This window comes from Schistocerca nitens, chromosome 3 (genome assembly GCF_023898315.1).
Source record: "Schistocerca nitens isolate TAMUIC-IGC-003100 chromosome 3, iqSchNite1.1, whole genome shotgun sequence".
NCBI classification, from domain to species: Eukaryota; Metazoa; Arthropoda; class Insecta; order Orthoptera; family Acrididae; genus Schistocerca; species Schistocerca nitens.
Window position 1 is genome coordinate 657094760 of NC_064616.1, and position 19160 is coordinate 657113919.

The window sequence follows — 19160 nt, forward strand, 5'->3', positions numbered from 1 at the left end:
AATATTTCATTAGTGAAAGTATATATAGCATTTTCCATTGAAAAACCCTTCTGGAAACCAAACTGACATTTTGTTAAAACTTTATTTTTACAAAGGTGTGAAGCTACTCTACAATACATTACTTTTTCAAGAATTTTGGATAAGGCAGTCAGAAGAGAATTGGGTGGCAGTTGTTGACATCAGACGTATCCACTTTTTTATGCAGTGGTTTAACAATGGCATAGTTCAGTCTATCTGGGGAAATACCCTGCTTCAGAGAGCTATTACATATATGGCTAAGAATCCCACTTATTTCTTGGGAACAAACTTTTACTATCCTGCTGGAAATATCATTAATTCCATGTGAGCTTTTATTCTTGAAAGAGTTCATTATCTTCCTAAATTCAGAAGGAGAGGTGGGTGGAGTGTATAGTTTAAACATGCCCTGAAATAGTTGCTTTTCATTTTAATGTTTTTTTGCACAAGATAGTTGTTTTTGTAATTCTTATGTGACCCAACTTAAATTACAAACTTATCTGTATATTTTACTGTTTCTCCTAGTGTCTGCTGTATAGCAAATAGGAAGTATGTGCAGTTTTTACTTAAATTGTAATGAATAATGTCAAATTTATCTGTTGGTCTCAATTTCAGGTATGCAATTGGACATGCTGAGCGAACCTTGATGAATAACAGAGTTGGTTGGCTAGATATATTAGCTAATGACACTCATCAGTTTTACAATGCCAATAACACAGGAGGTCCATCGATAAAGGTAGGTGCCATAGACTACGTAAAATGAGGTAAATTCTGCAGTGTTCTGCTAATCTCCTCATTTCAGCCACATTTTTGAAAGATTAATTAATTAGTTAGTTAGTTTCATGTGTCAGGGACCATATGTGTGATCAGTTGCAATGATGTGGAAATATACATTTGACATTTGCCTCTCAGATTAATTTGTAAAAATGGCATCATGCTTACCTTTAAATGTGTTTAGGTATGAAGCATTGTGCACCCCTCCTTGTGCTAAAGGCAACTTAAATCTGGAATAAAGAGTGTCAGTATTTCATCTGGTACTGTAATTATGTACAGCTTTGTTCCATCCGAACTGCAGTAGATAATTTACAACAAACTTATTGAGGTAAGAAATATACTGTGAAGCAGTAGACACAGTGCCTAACTTAGCAAGCAGATGTCCACCACATTTATTTTTACAGCATGTTTTTTTCTTTCTTAAAGATGAGTTACCAGCAACATTATTCAATATGACATTATTGAATGAAGATATGCAAAATAGGTCAACTTACTGATTTCTTTCTCCCCAAGATCAGTAATGGTTCTAAGTACACATGAGGCTGAATTAAATTGTTTGAAGTGTTCTAATGTATGCTGCTCACAGTTTAAATTCTCATCAATGTAGACACCTAAAAATATTGAAGTTTCCACTCAATTTATTATTTTTTCTATGTGGGATACACTTATTATTGGGGTAGCACTTCTAGATGTGCAGAACTGAATATGTTGTGTAATTTTGAAATTGAAAGTATGACCACTCACAGGAAACTACCCTGTGATACAGTTAAGAACATTGTTTACAATTTCTTCTATTGCTATATGTGTGCTTAGATTGGTTACAATACTACTGTCATCTGGGAATATAACAAATTCTGCTTGTTGTATATTAGATGGCAATTTGTTTACATATATCAATAACAATAGTGCACCTAAGACAGACCCTTGCGGAATTCCATACATGATTTCTTCCTAGTCAGAATAATGTTCCAAGGCTACACTAGTTGAATTAATAAGTACAACTTTTGGCATTCTTTTGGTTAGATATGACATTATCCATTACTTGACTATACCATCATTCGATGAAACTTCAGTTTATCTACAGAATATTGTGATTCAGACAATGATATGCCTTTGGTAGGTGGCAGAAAATACCAACTGGTGCTATTTCGTTATTTGATGGGCATAAAATTTGATTAGAGAACATGTAAATGGAATTTTCATTTGAGCAACTCTTCTAAAATCCTAACTGTTGTTTAGTGAGTGTAATACTGAGTGCTTGATTCTAACCTAAAAAAGGTACTCCTCTGATGCTAGTAATCATCAAAATCTTGCGTTATGTGATAGTGGCCACCCATACATGTTTCAGCAAGATGCTCAGCTAACCTATCTTTCCCTCTCCTATTCAGGTGTAGTCTATGTCTAGCATTTCCCCATCTTTCAATTGTAGCGACAGGCACAGCACTTGTATGAGATTTCAGTCGGCAGCAGCCTTCTCAACTCAGTGTTCACATGGCTAACAGCAGTGTTAACCCAGAGCTGGTCATGACACTGCAGAACCTCCAAGAAACTCACAGTGGTGTATGTAGTTCCTGTGGCCATCAGTGTGTGCATCATTTAAGTGTCTATGTGGTTATGTGTGTACTATTTCTGTATACGTACAAGACTTTTGTATATTTTTCCCATAGTATTCTAGTGGGTTGTAGTACTTTAGATTAACCACATTTCAAGCATGTCTCATGAAGTGTCATGGCAGAAATAACATGAATGAAACAGCAAAATCTTACATCCCAAAAATTGATAGTATTAATAATGAAACATACAGCAACTTGGGAAATTTTTTTTATAACCTTGCAAAGATAATATTGAAAGTAAATCTTGTAACATCATGTAAGTAACTACAATGGCAGTTCATATAAAGGTGTATTAGATACTGAAAGAAAATGTTAAGTCACTGTTTGTTTGTGAGTATAGGTTTCTTGAACCATTTTGAAAGTTTACGATATGTACATCTACATCATATTAACTACGTGTAATTATTACTTCAGCATTAAATCATGATCTTTTTTGATAGATCAATGTAATTTAGTGATTTTAAGTAGGGAAGAATGACAGTATTGATAGAAGACAATATTTCCAAAAGACTGACAGGATAGGATAAGAGTGGATGTAGCATAGAAACTAAAGTGATGAAATGATACAACAGCTGGAATCCTTTGCTTGCCATGGTACAGGACATACTGAGAATGTTTGTTCTCCTGAAGTATTACACAATGTATTAATATAAAAAACCAATTAAATTTCTTGTCAACATTAAACAACAGATCAATTGTTACTAGCACATGGAAAATATATTCAGTGAAAAGTTTTTCTTTTTATCAACAAGTACATTTGCAGCCTCAGTTTATGTAATCAGACATTCATTAAGCTTTATGACTATATTTTTTAATTTCAGTAATGTTCCTTAGTCCAAACAAGTTCCTAAGATTATGGATATATCATTCTATTGGTGTTTGGATGTGGGTTGGCCAATACCTCAAATGGGACTATATAGGTATCAAAGAATTCTTTTAACTCAGCTGTTAACAATTTGGATACCTCATGGGTCTTAACTAAGTCTCTTGTCTTACATCGTATTATTTTAAATGTAGAATCATGTTTCTTCATTCATGTTTGCCTTGTTTCTTCATTACTTTTATTTTTCAACAGCTTCTTTTTCCTTGTGTTGAAGTAGGTTTACATTCTGGAAATTCAATGTGTTCATTAATGACATTAGCTGGTTTTGTGTCAAATAGTACTTCTTGTGGTGAAAAACCTGTTGATATTTTTTGCAAACTGTTCATCTCATTTTCAAAATTAACTAAATTTTCAATCCAAGACAGATTTTTATGACATTTATGTTTTCACTATCATCTTCCTTTCCTTCCTCAATGAATTGTTTTTTGTATTATACTCCCTTTTTGTCTGACACATATATTGCTTTCTCTCTCTTTTCAAGAGCTGCACAAACTCTAAGTAACCCACAAGTCCCCAAAATAAATTCTTCGCTTAATTCTGAAATTATTGAGTAAACATGTTCAAATTCTACACCGTGAGTTTCAAACATTATTAAAGTGTGGTATCTCACCAACTTACTGTGTCTACCAACAGCCCCTGTAATCTTTACTCCTATCACTGGCATTTGTATTTGTATTTGTATTTATTTATTTATCCTGTGGATCACATATTGTACAAAGTACACATGATATAGGACACGTCATTTTTCTTAACAAATATGTAGTTTGGAGAAAAAAATAGGCAATGGACTGTCATTTAAAAAATGTACACAAAATTGTTCATTGATGAATATAGTAACTTCACATACAGATAATACAAACAATTTACATGGGGAACTAAGAAACATGTAGGCAATGTAGTGCTACTTTAAATTTACACAAATAATCACTGAGAATAGTGAAAATGTCAACTGGAAACACAACAGAAGGACAATGTCATTTAAAAACTACATTAAACATGAAATTAACATTGAGATTTCACAGACAATTAAGTTTTAATACTAATAGAATGTGTACTTGTACATTCAAAAGCGAGTTGAAAAATTTTGGGAAGTGAAACTGAAACATAGTTGTGTATAGTAGAAATTAGGTTATTATTTTGCCTACAGAATGTTTTACTCTAATCACAGTATTTTACAAAGGAACTTTATAATTTTTCATTTTCAGGAATTCTTGTACTGAATAGAAACAGTGCTTTGTCAGAAATGCCTTTAGTTTACTTTTAAATATTGGATCTGGAGCAGTTTTTATTTGTTCTGGAATTTTATTGTGTAATACGACACCCAGATGAGTTATATATTTTTGGTATGATGATGTCCTTGAAAAAATTTTATGGATATTAGATTGCCCTCCGGTATAATGAGCGTGTATATCATTGTTTTGGATTAATTTGCCTGTTCTTGAGAGGTATTCCCTGGTGAATAGGATTGTTTTTTTGAATGAATAGGGATGGGATGCTTAGAACATTAAGTTTTATAAATTGACATTTACAGGATTCCAGTTTTTTGAGGCCACAGATTATCCTCAGTGCTCTTTTTTGTAGTTTAAATATATTTGTGCTGTGAGTTGAATTTCCCCAAAAGATGATTCCATAGTGGAGCAATGAGTGGAACTGTGCATGGTATGCTTGCATTAGTGTGGATTTACTTGTAGTAGATTTTAGTATTCTTAGTCCATAGCACAATGATGAGAGTTTCTTTGATAAGTTGTTTATATGTGTGTCCCATTTTAAATTTTGTTGGACCCATAGACCCAAAAATTTTGTTGCATTTACATTTTCAATTTTATCATTATTTAACTTAACTTGGATAGTTTTTTGACTGGATGTGGGAATTAGATGGAAGTTGATACATACAGTTTTCCCACTATTAACAATTAGGCCATTTTTGTTAAACTACTCAGAAAGTTTTTCCATAGAGTTATCAGATATTGTCTGAAGGGATCCAGGGCTAGATCCAGTCAACACTATGCTTGTATCATCAGCAAACAGGATAGTTTTTGTGGGCTCATACGTTCAACAATATCATCTATGTAAATGAGGAAAAGTAATGGCCCTAGAAGAGAACCCTGGGGAACACCATATCTTATTGTTCTTTCCTGCGAGAGGAAAACTGTGTTATTTATTTTATTCTGTACATTAATATCGTATTGAAGTGATACCTTCCATCTGCGGTTTTGTAGGTAAGAGCATAGCCAGTTGTGAGCCACACCTCTTATTCCTCTTCTTTCCAATTTAGCAAGCAGTATTTTATGATCTAGTACGTCAAAGGCTTTAGAGAGATCTAAGAAGATACCTGCAGCTATATTATGTTGGTCAATTGATTTCACTATGTGGTCCAACAGTTCAAAAATTGCTGCTGGGTGGATAAAGATTTACTAAAACCATGTTGTTGAATGCTGAATGGTGCGTGGTTTTTTATGAAATTTATAAGCCTGTCATAAAAAAGTTTTTCCAGGATTTTTGAAAAGATGCTTAATATGGATAATGGTCTATAATTGGATACTAAATCAGGGGAACCTTTCTTTAGTAATGGTGAGACTTTAGCTATTTTGAGAGCAACTGGAAAAATGCCAGTTTTTAATGATTGGTTGTAGATGGTTGATAATGGCTTTACTATATGGGGAGCACACACCTTTAATATGAGGTCAGGTACTTCATCATAGCCACTAGAGATTTTATTGTGTAACAATTTTATTATGTTCATAATTTCATCAGGGTTTGTTTCATAAATAAACATTGTAGCATTAGTGCTGTTTGACGTATTGGTGGAATTGAAGAACGATACCTTGCAGTTTGCCTGAATGAGATCTTCTGCTAGTGAGGTGAAATATTCATTGAACTTGTTTACAACTGTGTATGGATCTGTGACCTTAGAGTCATTAAGTGTTAGAGAAATGTTTTCCTTTTTAGGTGTTGAACTACAAGTTTCTTTTTTAATAACTTTCCACATGGCCTTCATTTTGTTTGAAGAGTTTCTTATGAAATTGTCATTCCATAAAAGTTTTGCCTGTCGGATCACTCTAAGATAAGTTTTTTTGTAGGCTTTACAATAGTCAGAAAATTCTTCAGTGACTATGTATTTTTTGGAGCAATATTGGAGAAATCTGTTTCTCTCACTAGAAATTTTGATTCCTTTTGTTACCCACGACTTTCTATTTTGATTGCTTGAAGTTTTTTGTTTCAAAATGAAATGATGTATTAAAGTAATAAAGGAAGGTGTTATGGAAGCTTAAGAACATATTATCAACAGTTGTTTGCATGTAAACACTGTCCCAATTTTCCTTAGCTAATACGAAGTTAAAAATCCTAATATTGCCATCTGAAAAGTTTCTTCTTTGAAATACTTTTTTGGGGCTGATTTTACTATTTTCCATGTCAACGCTCAGTAGCTGAGCATCATAGTCACTGTATCCCATGCTCAGTACTTCGCCAGTGAATTTGTAACCAGTATCAGTTATGAAGATTTGATCAATTATTGAATCAGTATGCTCTGTTGATCTTGTTGGAGAGTGTTTTGTGGGTATCATATTAAAGGATTTGGTCATGTTTAACAAATCAAGTTTAGCATTACTGTTTTTTGATAAATCAATGTTAAAATCGCCACAAAGTATTATTCTCATATTTAATGAGCTGACACTATTCAGCAGAACTTCTAATTTGGTCATAAAATTTGGAATATTACTACTTGGTGCTCTGTATACATTTGTAATTATATAGCTTAGTTCAGGCAGCTTAACCATAGAAAGCTCAAATTCCTTATCTTCAGATAATGCAATCTGTTCATTTAGGCCTACCTCACTGAATTTTATCTGGTCCTTTACAAATATAGCAGTACCGCCATGTGTGGAGAAATTCCTACAATAGAAGCTTGTTAATGAGTACCTTGGAATAGAGGTTGACTGAAGTTCTTCTTTAGACAGCCAGTGTTCGGTAATACATATTACATCTGGATTTATTTGAGACTGAAGTATCACTTCCAACATTTGAATCTTATTTCTGAATAACTGGACATTATGGTGTAATACAAGAAATGATGGACTTCGTGACTTTTCAGTTAAGGGTTTAATTAATTTCTTTTCTAAAGGTATTTCTGACACAGCACTTACCCTAAAAAATTGGCTGAGATTTTATTTTTGTGTGTGGCTTCTTGCATGCAATTTTCAGTAGCAGAGATGGTTTTGAGTGGTTGACACAGTTCTGCTTCCATCAAAGCTTCTGTTTTTGGCCTAAACCATTTTGTAATTCATGGTTGTTTGGCGATCTTGGTACTTGGGGCTGATTTCTTCAGGATATGATTTCGGAGTTTTTCTACTATTTGGTCTTTTCCTAACATATTTAAATGTAGTCCATGAGCTGTATGAAATCTTCTTCCTAAATTGTATGTATCAATCATCTCTACGTTATGAAATGTAGAACATATTTCTGATATCAGTTTGTTTGCAATACAAATTTCTTGGTTGACACAGGACCAGGAAGGCAAATCATAACGATGAGGAATGTTAACAATATAATTCTTATTCTCTTTAACTTCATCACTTAAAGCTTCCGATGTTCCAGAAATTCTGCTGCCTGAATCCAGTAATGCTTTCCCTTTCCAATACCCTATTTTTATGTGAACATATGGATACTCTATTTCATCCGTTGTCTTTGTATTGAAGTATTCATGTAATAGGTCCTTTTCAACTGCAAAGGACTTCAAATCTTTGCAATTCTGAATGCTCCTGTTTATCATTAAATCATTTACCTTCATCATCTGATTAATGCTTGTATCAGAGTCATCATTGACACAAGACATACTGAGAATATTTGTTCTCCTGAAGTATTACAAGTTTCCTAAAACTGCAATTAAACCTTAACTCATATATGCCTTCTTTTTACATGATTCATAATTCGTATTGCAATTTACTTCCATCCTATCAGGGTAAACTCTTTGTCACAAGGCTGCTAACTTTCTTCAATAATGTATCACTAAATAAGTCGTCCCCAACATTTACCCAAAACGTGCACAGAAAACATTCGTTACTAACTTCAAGATTTAGAATTAAAGCCAGGTTAGGCATCTTGTATGTAGATTTGTTTTGAACATGTTCAGTGATTAAGTCATGAGCATCACTGTTATTTACACATGTAACAGATTCAGACACTTCATGTGCAACTTCATTTTCATTTCTACTTGCCTCTATCAACTTTATGAATATCATCAACTCCTCTTCCTCATTTCTTTAACAAAACATCCTCAAATCCAACCAAATAATCCACATTTTCACTTTTATTACCCATAAGTCTCCCCCATCAACAACTCATCAAGCATTAGTGGCATCGTCATCTACCATACATTTCTCACTCTTCTCATGTTGTACAACTTCTCCTCATTCAGAAAATATCTCACAAATATTTAAGCTATAATCACCAGTCTCTTTCAAATTTTTTCACAGGTGAACATTGTAAAAGTTTTCTAAATCACCTTCCTGTAACTCATAATTCAGATTTTTAGTTTCTTTTGTGTTTTGTTTTTTAAGCCTTTTCTGCTACAAATTGCCCCAATACTTTTGATCTACTCTTCATTTGTTAAGTTGGTACTCTTGCTTAATTGCCTCTTTATTGAAGCAACTGTTTTGTGTAGCCTTTATGTTCCCTCATTGGTCCATGTACTGAAATCATTGTCCTTCACTCTCACATTGAGAACCTTTAGTTTAACTGTTCAGTAATTTTAGCAGCCGGAATGAAATGTTTAGGTGGCTGTTGATTAAAATCTTAGTTTCTGTTGCTTCACTCATATTCCCTATTGTAGTGTCTCCTTCTGTTATCAAAATCTCTTGGTAGTCCCTCTTCTGGATTTCTATGATTATCATCATTCATAACCCCTCCCGTGACAATTATTGTTTCCCCAATTTCCATTATAATTGTTTTGTGTGAAATGATTTGAAACAAAACTTTGTCTATGATTTCTTTCAAATGCTCTGCCCATCTTTTCTACACGTTTAACGAATTGTTCAGCTGATTCATCAGGCCAGTACATTAATTCTCATTGTATATTCTCGGGTAACCTTATCTTGAAAGCATCAGTTTTTGTCAGTTTATTGAAAGCCTGATTTATGTGCATGTTTCTGCAATTGATTCTTACAAAACTCTTTCATCCTCCCTTTGTGTCCCATGTAACTTGATCAGTTGAGAAATTCACTTTTAATTGTAGCTTGTTCTAACCAAAACTCTTTTTGAACTGTTGATAAGATAAATAGAGTGTACAACTATGATTTGCCCAAGGTAATGCATAGCTGCCTGAATTTTGTTTCACAAATTTCGTTTTAAGATTATCAGTTATGGTTGGAATAAAAATTGTCTTTACAGTGCTGTAAGAAATCAGAAGGATGCAATCCACCATCTTCAGGAAACTTTTGGCTACCATACTAGAAAAATCCATTAAAACATCTATTAAAAATGTTTTTGGTGTCATACATTCCTGCAAATGACATGACTGTTTTTGAAAACCAAGCAAATTATTATGTATTAATGACACATTGTTTTTAAGTTCTTTATCTTTTCCTGAAATGGTCTTTCTGAGACTATAGAATTTTCTTTCACAAGTTTTGTTAACAGATACAACTACATTATTAAAATTACATTCTGCTTCTAAAATTGCACCTTGCAAACTTATTTCCAGATCAGTTACTTTCTGACAAACAATTTGAATGCTGGATTCTGTCTTTGTGACTCTGTCATTTAATTCTGTGATTTTTGAATTTGTGGTTTCAATTTGTCTACATAGTTCATCTCTGAAAGCCTGAATCTGACTTCCTGCCTTTAATTTGACAGTGTCTCAACTTTCAGTACTCTTGTTTTCTAACTAGGTTTTCAAAGTGCCACTTTTAGCAGAAATTTGTATGTTTGTTTCAGAAATTTGATTGTTCAAAGATTCACTGGTTTTCATAGAGTGTTACTATTTTGTGTTAAAATCTTTATAGCTGCACTCATTTCTGACATAAATTGTCTCAGTGATGGTTTGTTTCCTAAATGTACTGAATCTTCCAAACCCTGATTCTGAAGTCCTAAAACAAAATTATCTTCCTCAAAGAGTCCTTAATGAAGCCACTTTTCTCTTTCTTTAGTGACACTTTGAAAATACAGGGTATTTATAAAATAGTTATGAAAAAGTAACCTGTAATTGGGAAAAAGGTAAATAACTTACAGAAATGTATGATACAGCATTGAGTGCAGTATATCTTCAAGTTTTATTTGCAAATATTCAATTTGCCCTCCTTTGTAACATGACAAACGTCCTGTGTAATCAATGTCCTGCTAAATCCTATGAACCAGCTCTTGATGTATGGTGGCAACTGCTTGTGTTGTCCATTGCTGCAGCTCATCAACAGTCCCTGGAAGTGGAGGAACAAATACATTGTCTTTAATGTAACCCTATACACTGAAGTCTATTGAGGTTAAATCAGGTGATCATGGTGGTCAGGATATTGTTCCATCATGTCGAATCCAGGTCAGCACATTCATACAGAGATATGACAACTTTATGATGATAATGTGGTGGTGCACCATCTTACTGGAAAATAACATTGTGTAACACTAGGCATATTCAATTCTAAACTGGCACATTTCTTTGACTTACCTGGAATATGACTGTAAGACTGGTGAACTTGTTCAATTGCTGCATGAGAGACTGATGGCTTACCCTGACCCAACGTCCTATGTGATACATAGCCAGTTTCAGTGAAATGGTTATAGCAATTAATAACAGTTTGTATTTGAGTTGGTGACTTGTGATATTTAGTCCTGAACTGTAGTGGTGGATTTGGATTGATTAAACCACAAATAACACTGTGCATGTTCTGCACCCAATGATGACAGCTGGAATAAGTCACTAGTGTGAAAATTGGGAACTAGTAGTGGTAGGCAGCAATAAAACTTGAAGATATTCTACATTCAGTGCTGTATCAAACATTTCTGTAATTTATTTATCCTTTTCAGAGTTAAAGGTTACTTTTGTATAACTAATTCATAAACACCCTGTATGACTAATAAAGTATGTTAGCAACATTACTTCACACACAAAAAACTTTTATGTTGCTCTTTTCTCTTAAGATACTCATAGAAAAAGCAGGAATCATGCACTTAACTTTTGTCGCTTTGTGTCCATTATGTCCTGTTTGTTCTCCAGTCCTACTGTGCACAAGTCTTCATTGTTCTTCCTTTCCTTTCCATTTCATTGGCTTTGCAGTCATCATAAATTTTAGTTTTCTTTCACATTTAACTTACCTGAAAAGTAGGTCCAATTAATATGTATCCATACAATGAAATTAAACTGGATGATGCCACCAAGTGTAATGGACTCTTCAATACTGCCTGTTCAATACCCTATGTTGAAACAAGACATTTACCATTATTTTGTCATTAGTTTGCATTGAGTCCTACATCTACAGTTCTAAACCAGTACTTATCTCATTTGTTTGTTGTTGTTCTCATTGTCTTCAGTAGAGGATATTGCTGGTCCCAAGTTGTCATCCTTCTAATAAGAAATATTGAAGGGTCAAAGGATTGTTACTCAGGTAACTTCTGATGGTTATTCTAATAAAAGCAATTTCTGAACTCTGAAATAGACATATTCTTTAGTATTTCCACACTCTACATTAGAACACATAATACTTCTGCCTTCAGCAGTGCTATAAGACAATATCAAGTCCATTTGCAGTAACCCTTCTGACAAGAGTGTCCATTCCACAACAGATTCTCAATGAGTGTCTGTGCCTCCCTCTCAATCAACAAGAACAGTGATCTCATGTAGAGATCAGAGTTCATAACACTATTGACTGTAATCCAAATGGAAAAGATTGATACCCACTGGTACCATACATTTTGTATTATATTATTAGCGTGATTGCATTACAGAAGACACCAAATAAAATGTGATGACTGTAGTCTATGATGTATAGGACATACTAGAAGAAATTTGTGTACAAAGTCTTGAGCTCATATTTTCAGAGCTACAAGTGTTCAATCTATGCCATGTTTCCATGCATCAAAGAGTAACCTCCATTTAGAAACCAGTAATGAGATCCTCACATACCTTCACTCACTACAACAGTAAGAAATGGTAACACTGTCTGAAGAACATTTTAAATGAGATAAAATGTGTAGCCTTTTACAAAAGAATCCATTTCTTAAATTAACTGAACTTTTTGTCAACAAGGGCAATTACAATATGTTCTCTGATTTATAATCAACTAATGCCTTTCAAATGCAGAAGAGCAGAAAAATAGTTAATATCAAGTCATACTTGTGTGGCCCAGAAGGGTGAATTTGTTAAAAAGATAATGAATATGACATTTTGTCACATGTCAGTCACTAACTAAAACTGATTTTCAACATTCGGTGGTCATCAAACTGAAAATAACATTGAAGTGTTGCACAAAAACATTCATATGTAGACAACAAAAGACTAAATGCAGCAGTGCTCCTAAGTGAAACAAAAGCTGATTTATTACGCTCTAATGAGCATGAGTTAAATGAAACAGAACTTTGTAGTTCAATAATAAAAGGCTATTATTTGTTTAGTTATTTCTGCAAACCAAAACATAATGGTGGAAGTTTTGCTATGTACAGGAAGACAATTTGTAGTCCATAATATACTGAATACAGTAAATGCATAAATTTTCCAATATTGCATGGAAAAAGACTATGAAATTACTTGAATAGTGTATGAGGAACTAAGAATTTTATGTGTATATAGATCTCCAAGTCCAATATTCATGAAAAAGAACTGAGTAAGTTATCACTGAGGTTTAAAATGAAAGGTGTTGTAATATATAGAGACTACAACCCAGACATTGAGAAAGAATCAAAACCAAAACAAGAATTAAATGAAATATTGTTACCAGTATTGTGTAATACGAAACTAGTAAATATATGTACCTACTAGAGTTACTACCAACACTGAAAATTGTGAAATAAGTGATTTTGAAGCAAAAATTCTGCATACAGCATTCTGTGATAATAATAATTTTATTATTATCACAGAATATAATACTTTATTAAACATTGAGTGTACAAAGACAGGTTACAATTCTTGATACGTAACACAATAATAAATTCTTCTGAATATTTCATTGATTAACAAAATAATTAGACTACAAATAAAATGGTTTACTTAATATTATTTACATATTTTTTGAAGCACATTGTTAATTGCATGTAAGTGTGATATTCTTCTAATGTGTAGAAGGGATTTTGTAACAGGAATTGTTTCAGCTGAAACTTAAGCTTCATTGTGGGAAGGGTCATAACTGTATTGGGCAGTGTATTGGCTAATTTTAAACCTGCTTGTTGTGGACCCATTGAGCAGAATGCTGTTCCTTGGCTGCTGATGCAAATTTTTCTTTGGTACTGGTACTGTACTGATGCAAATCGGAACAAATGTTGAACTACAGTCTTTTAACAAGTAATATGGCTTTTAAAAAAGCATGTTTGCTATGGTTAGCACATCAGTTTTTGAACAGAACAGAATAGATAGAAGTTTATTGTCTCATAACATACAGTTTCAAGTCATTGGCTTAATGTACAGAAGACTCATCAAAACACAAAAACTGGTTTATAATTTTCTTTATAATATCATTAATATAATATGCCATACCGAATAATTAATTAATTAAGCATTTAATAATTTTTCTTCAAAAGTAACAAACTTTTAAAAATTAATAGTCCCAAGTACTTGGTCTCTCCTGCTCAAATTTGAGGTTGTCATTCATGAATTCTTCTGCTGAATAGTAACATTTCTGCACTAGTTTCTCATATAAGATTTTTTTCAGTGATTCTAAATTTGTGCCAAGCAATTGTCTTCCTTTCACTTTGCTGTAAATTTTTGTACCCATATAATGTGGAGTTTGAGCATAAAGTTTTAAATGGTGGTGGGCAGCATAACAATTATTTTGATTTCTGATGTTGTAATCATGTTGAAAATGATTTGCAGCAAAAAAATCAGGGTTATTGTGTACACAGATAGTCAGCTCATTGATGTTTAGTGAGGGAACACGTAATATACTTAGATTTTTTAGGAATGGGTGATATGGTTTTCTTTGCCCTACATTTGGCACATTTCTAGTGATGATTTTCTGAAGTTTTAATATTCGACACACATAGTATGAGTTACCCCAAAGTACAATTCCATACCTTATTACTCATTCAAAGTAGCTATGATACACTAGTTTTCTTATGCCCATACTGTTAGCACTGTACAATATCCTCATTACAATTGCTTGGCTATTTAATTTATTCGCAAGGTACTGTATTTATGAGCCCCGTGATAGATTTTTATCCAGTTGCATTCCAAGGAATTTCACACACAGTTTTTATGACTGACCTGCATATCAGTTAATTGTGCTTCTTTGGTTTTAAACTACATTAAATGAGGCTTTTCCATTTTTAATGCTAACCCGTTTAAATCAAATCAGCTATATAATTTTTCTAAAGAATTTAATACAGTTTGGGGAATGTGGTCAGTACTGTTACTTTCAGTGATTACAGATGTGTCATCTGAGTGACAGTCAATATTAAATGGTAGATCATTTATGTAAAACAGAAACAGAATGGGTCCTAAGACAGAACCTTGCGGTACTCGGTGTGAAATGGTTTTCTGTTTTGAAGCATAAGTTCCTCTCTCTGATGATGAAACCACTCTTTGTCTTTGGTTGCTTAGGTACAACTAAAACCATTCTAATGCCATGCCCCTAATTCCATACTTTTCCAGTTTAAAGAGTAGCAAGGAGCAGAGTAGCAATATTTTTGATACTGATGGAAGAAGAGAAATTGGGTGATAGTTTCCCATGTGTTCCTTTGTGCCATTTTTAAACAGTGTCTTAACTATTGCATACTTTAGTGTGTCTGAAAAATAACTATTGTAGATAGTGGCTGTGCGATTATTTTGGAGACTGTTGTAAACACTTTCGTTGGTGTCCCATCCTATTCTGCTGATGTTTTACTTTTCAGTGATAGTATCAGATTTTCTGTATCTTTTACAGTAGTTTTGGCAAATGTACTGAAAAGTTCACTTTCAAATTGCTCACTGTTGAAGAAGTTTATGGGGCTAAACAAGCTACAGTATGAATCCTTATATCTTCCTCCACAGATGATTCTTATACCCCTTTTTCGAAGTAGCAATAGTTTATTTAGATTTCCTTTTGTTGTTGCTCCCCAGATTTCTATTCTGTAATTCAGGTGAGAGGGAAATGAAGTATTTAGGACAATAGCATCTTTGCAGAATTTGCTAATCGTGTTAACTGTAAATATATTCCTACAATCTTATATGCCAGCGTGCCAACATGTTTGTCCAATTTTAGATTGCTTTGAATTGTTAAACTAAGGAATTTTGCACCAAAATCTTTTCTCCCCCCCCCCCCCCCTTCCTACTACTTCATTGCCCGTTTATGGTTTAATTTCATGTTTAAAACTACTTTTGTGAAACCCATGAGACATGTTTTGTTTGTGCTTACATTACTATTTTGCTTGTGCTTACATTACTCCAATTTGAAAGCCACTTAGGCGTTCATTAAAGTACTGAACAATTTTATTTGTCAGATTATTACAGTGGGTCTCTAGTTCATCAAATGATTCCTTTTCACACATGATGTACATATTATTGCATACAGAACTACTTTGGATCTTTCAGTGCAATATTTTATGTCGTTTGCAGAAATCAAAAACAGAAGAGGACACTGGGCACTCTATATTTTATATTGATTTTGGATTTGTAAACACCACTTTCAGTTTTAAGCTGTAAAAACTGCTTTCAGTTACTCATGTAAAAGTTTATTAGGTCATGAGTAGTGCCTCTGATGCCAATGTTCCATAGCTTATCTAATAGGATAGTAATGTTCACACAGTCAAAAGCTTTCTCAAGGACCTGCAACATGTTGCTTGTTCTTGATGCCACTTATTAAGTCTTCAATTAATTGAGCAGCTGCTGTTCTATTTAATTTACATTTCACAATCCATTTTGATTTTCAGATGTTAGGATGTGCTCGTTAAGAGAGTTTATAATCATGTTATGTATGACTTTTTCAACTATTTTGGAACAAGCAGGAAGTATTGATATTGATCTGTAGTTTTCAGTTTTATATTCCTCACCTTTGTTAAAGATCAGTGTTACCTGGGCTAGTTTTAGTCTGTCTGGGAAGATTTTTGATTCTATTGTATTACTTTGAGGTGGATGTTCAGGTCAGTTACACCAAACAACACCTTATTAACAGGAGTTCATTTATTCACCTCTTTACACAAGCAAGGCTTAAAAAGAACTAACATGGTGGTTTCGCCCAAAGATAATCTTAGTTCAAAGACGATACTCAGATCGATGCTGGTGTCAACCTCACCGGTGCCACACAACCACACAACGCCCCCCCCCCCACCCCCCCCCCACCCCCAAAGTACAGAGTACTCTTGAGAGGCCAGGGGGATGACTATGGTGTCAGCAGGTGTGGTCTGTGGGAGACAGACCACGGTCAGCTCGACAGCGTCGTTGGCGAGTTGTGTCGGTAGATGTCATGAAGGAAGGTTCGGCCACTGAACCTGGAAGTTCCACAAATCTCTTGATCACTAATTCATGAAATTGTTACTGAAAAACTGAAATTTTGAAAACTTTGCTCACGTTGGGTACCCAAAATTCTTACTGAACAAACAAAAAACAACAGATGGGCAGTGCACTTCAGTTTTTGACATGCTACAATGAAGATGGCGATGGTTTTCTTTCTCAGATAGTCATGGGGGATAAAAATTGGGTATCGTATGACACGCCTGAAACAAAACGGCAGTCAGTGGAATGGAGGCACGCTTCATCCCCAATGGAGGTTAAGCTTAAGTGAATCTTGTCACCTCAAAAAGTCATGTGCACCATTTTTTGGGACAGAAAAAGCATTTTGCTGATTGATTTCTTACCATGAGGCCAAACAATCAATGCAATGATTACTGGGAGACCATTGAGAAATTGCACTGTGCAATACAGAACAAGTGCTGAAGATTACTGTCAAAAGGTTGTTATTCTTTTCCATGATAATGCCCGACCTCACACAGCAAATGTGACTAAACAACTCTTACGGGAATTTCACTAGTATGTGTTTAATCATCCTCCCTACAGCCTGGACCTCACTCCTAGAGACTTTCATCTCTTCTTACACCTACAATCTGTCCTTGGTGGTCAACACTTCAACGATGATGATGAGCTGAAAGAACATATTACTGCATGGTTGAATACACAGGTGGCAACCTTCTATGAAGAAGGCATACAAAAACTTGTTCCACACTATGACAAGTGCCTAGAAAATTTTGGAAGCTATGTAGAAAAGTAGTTTAACAGTTGTTGATTTTTGTACAATAAATATTTTTTCTGTATCTGTACAGGTTTGTTTTATATAACCAAATGGAACTTAATTTGTGGACATACCTTGTATATACCTTGTGTGCCAATGTCCCAGGGCTTTTCCACAGTCATCACCACTGAGATTCTCCCCTTGCTACCTGCAGAAGTCATTCTCTGCAGCATGGGAATCCTGGATCCCCAGCCTCAAAGTGAGTGGATCCTGCATTCCCATGCTGCAGAGAATGACCATTGCATGTAGCAAGAGGAGGACTGCAGCAATAATGACCATGGAAAAGCCCTTGGATGTTGGCACACCAGATACGGACAACCTGCAGCCATGAGCTCATCTCCAGTGTACCACCATCAATGGAGGGTGAAACTTTACCAATGCCAGCCATTTGTGCTGGGAAAACAACAGAAAAATTATCCAACAAATATCAGCCAAAGGGCCCGAGACAGAAGCCAACAGGCTGTTTGCCACTTGAATGACTTTGGGAACTTCACACTCACATTGCAGTATATTTACTATGTAATGACATACTTCATTAATGATAATATTTAAGAAAGTTTTTAGGGACTTAAACGAAATTTTTGAAACTGATGTGACATAATTGTCAATTGTAAAAATTAAATTGAGCTCTTGTATTATTAATTTGTAATGTAATTTTAGCTATTCTAATATACTGGATCCCCATATGATAATAATAATAAAAGTTAGTTACAGATAAAATCAATACTAGAAAAGTCAGCTCTACACAGTTCTAGGGTGGCAGAAGGTTGTAAGAAACTTAAGTGGAATAAGCATAAAAAAAGATTGGGACTGCTAACAGAAAACAAAGAATACAAAAAGGTAATGGTACATAATAATTTTGTAACTGTAACAAAAATAAATAATTACACAGATGATCTAAAACATGATGACCATTGCCCTCCTGGTGGCATTGTGGGCACATGGTGTGGAACAGAGGTAAATGTGACATCATTCTAGTGACAATGTGGGCCAGAAATGGGGAAATCCAATGATATACATGGCTTTCATAAATGGCAGCTTGTTATAGCCCTGTTTCTGGGAACAAGCATCTTTGTATACTATACAGAGTGCATTCCATAAGTAATGCAGCCAATTTTTTTCTGATGCAACAGTACACAACAGTGTGTTGTAACCAGCTGGGCTAAGTGGAGAAGGGTGTTAGCTTCAAAACGCTCTTTGTCTCATTAGGCTGTGAGCTGCTGGAGAGTCAGGACATGCTTTTCCATCAACCCCGTTTTGAGTTTATGTAACACGGCACAATGGATCATTCTGTAGAGCAACGGTACACTATCAAATTTTGCGTTAAACTTGGGAAGTCCACCACCAAAATGTTTCCATTACTTCAGCATGCCTTTGGGACTGATTGCTTGTCCAAATCACAAGTTTTCCAATGGCAAAAGTTGTTCATGGAGGGCCGAGAGGAGATCACCGATGAACCTCGCAGTGGACGGCCAT

General features: G+C 34.4%; 1 protein-coding gene across 1 annotated transcript in view; it reads left to right on the plus strand.

The window, feature by feature from the left end:
- LOC126248621 (potassium voltage-gated channel subfamily H member 2) overlaps positions 1 to 19160 on the plus strand; it is a 963280-nt gene that overhangs the window by 697143 nt on the left and 246977 nt on the right. Inside the window, exon 6 of the mRNA XM_049949786.1 lies at positions 631 to 751. Coding sequence (XP_049805743.1) covers positions 631 to 751 — 121 coding nt within the window. The remainder of the gene's footprint in view (positions 1 to 630; positions 752 to 19160) is intronic.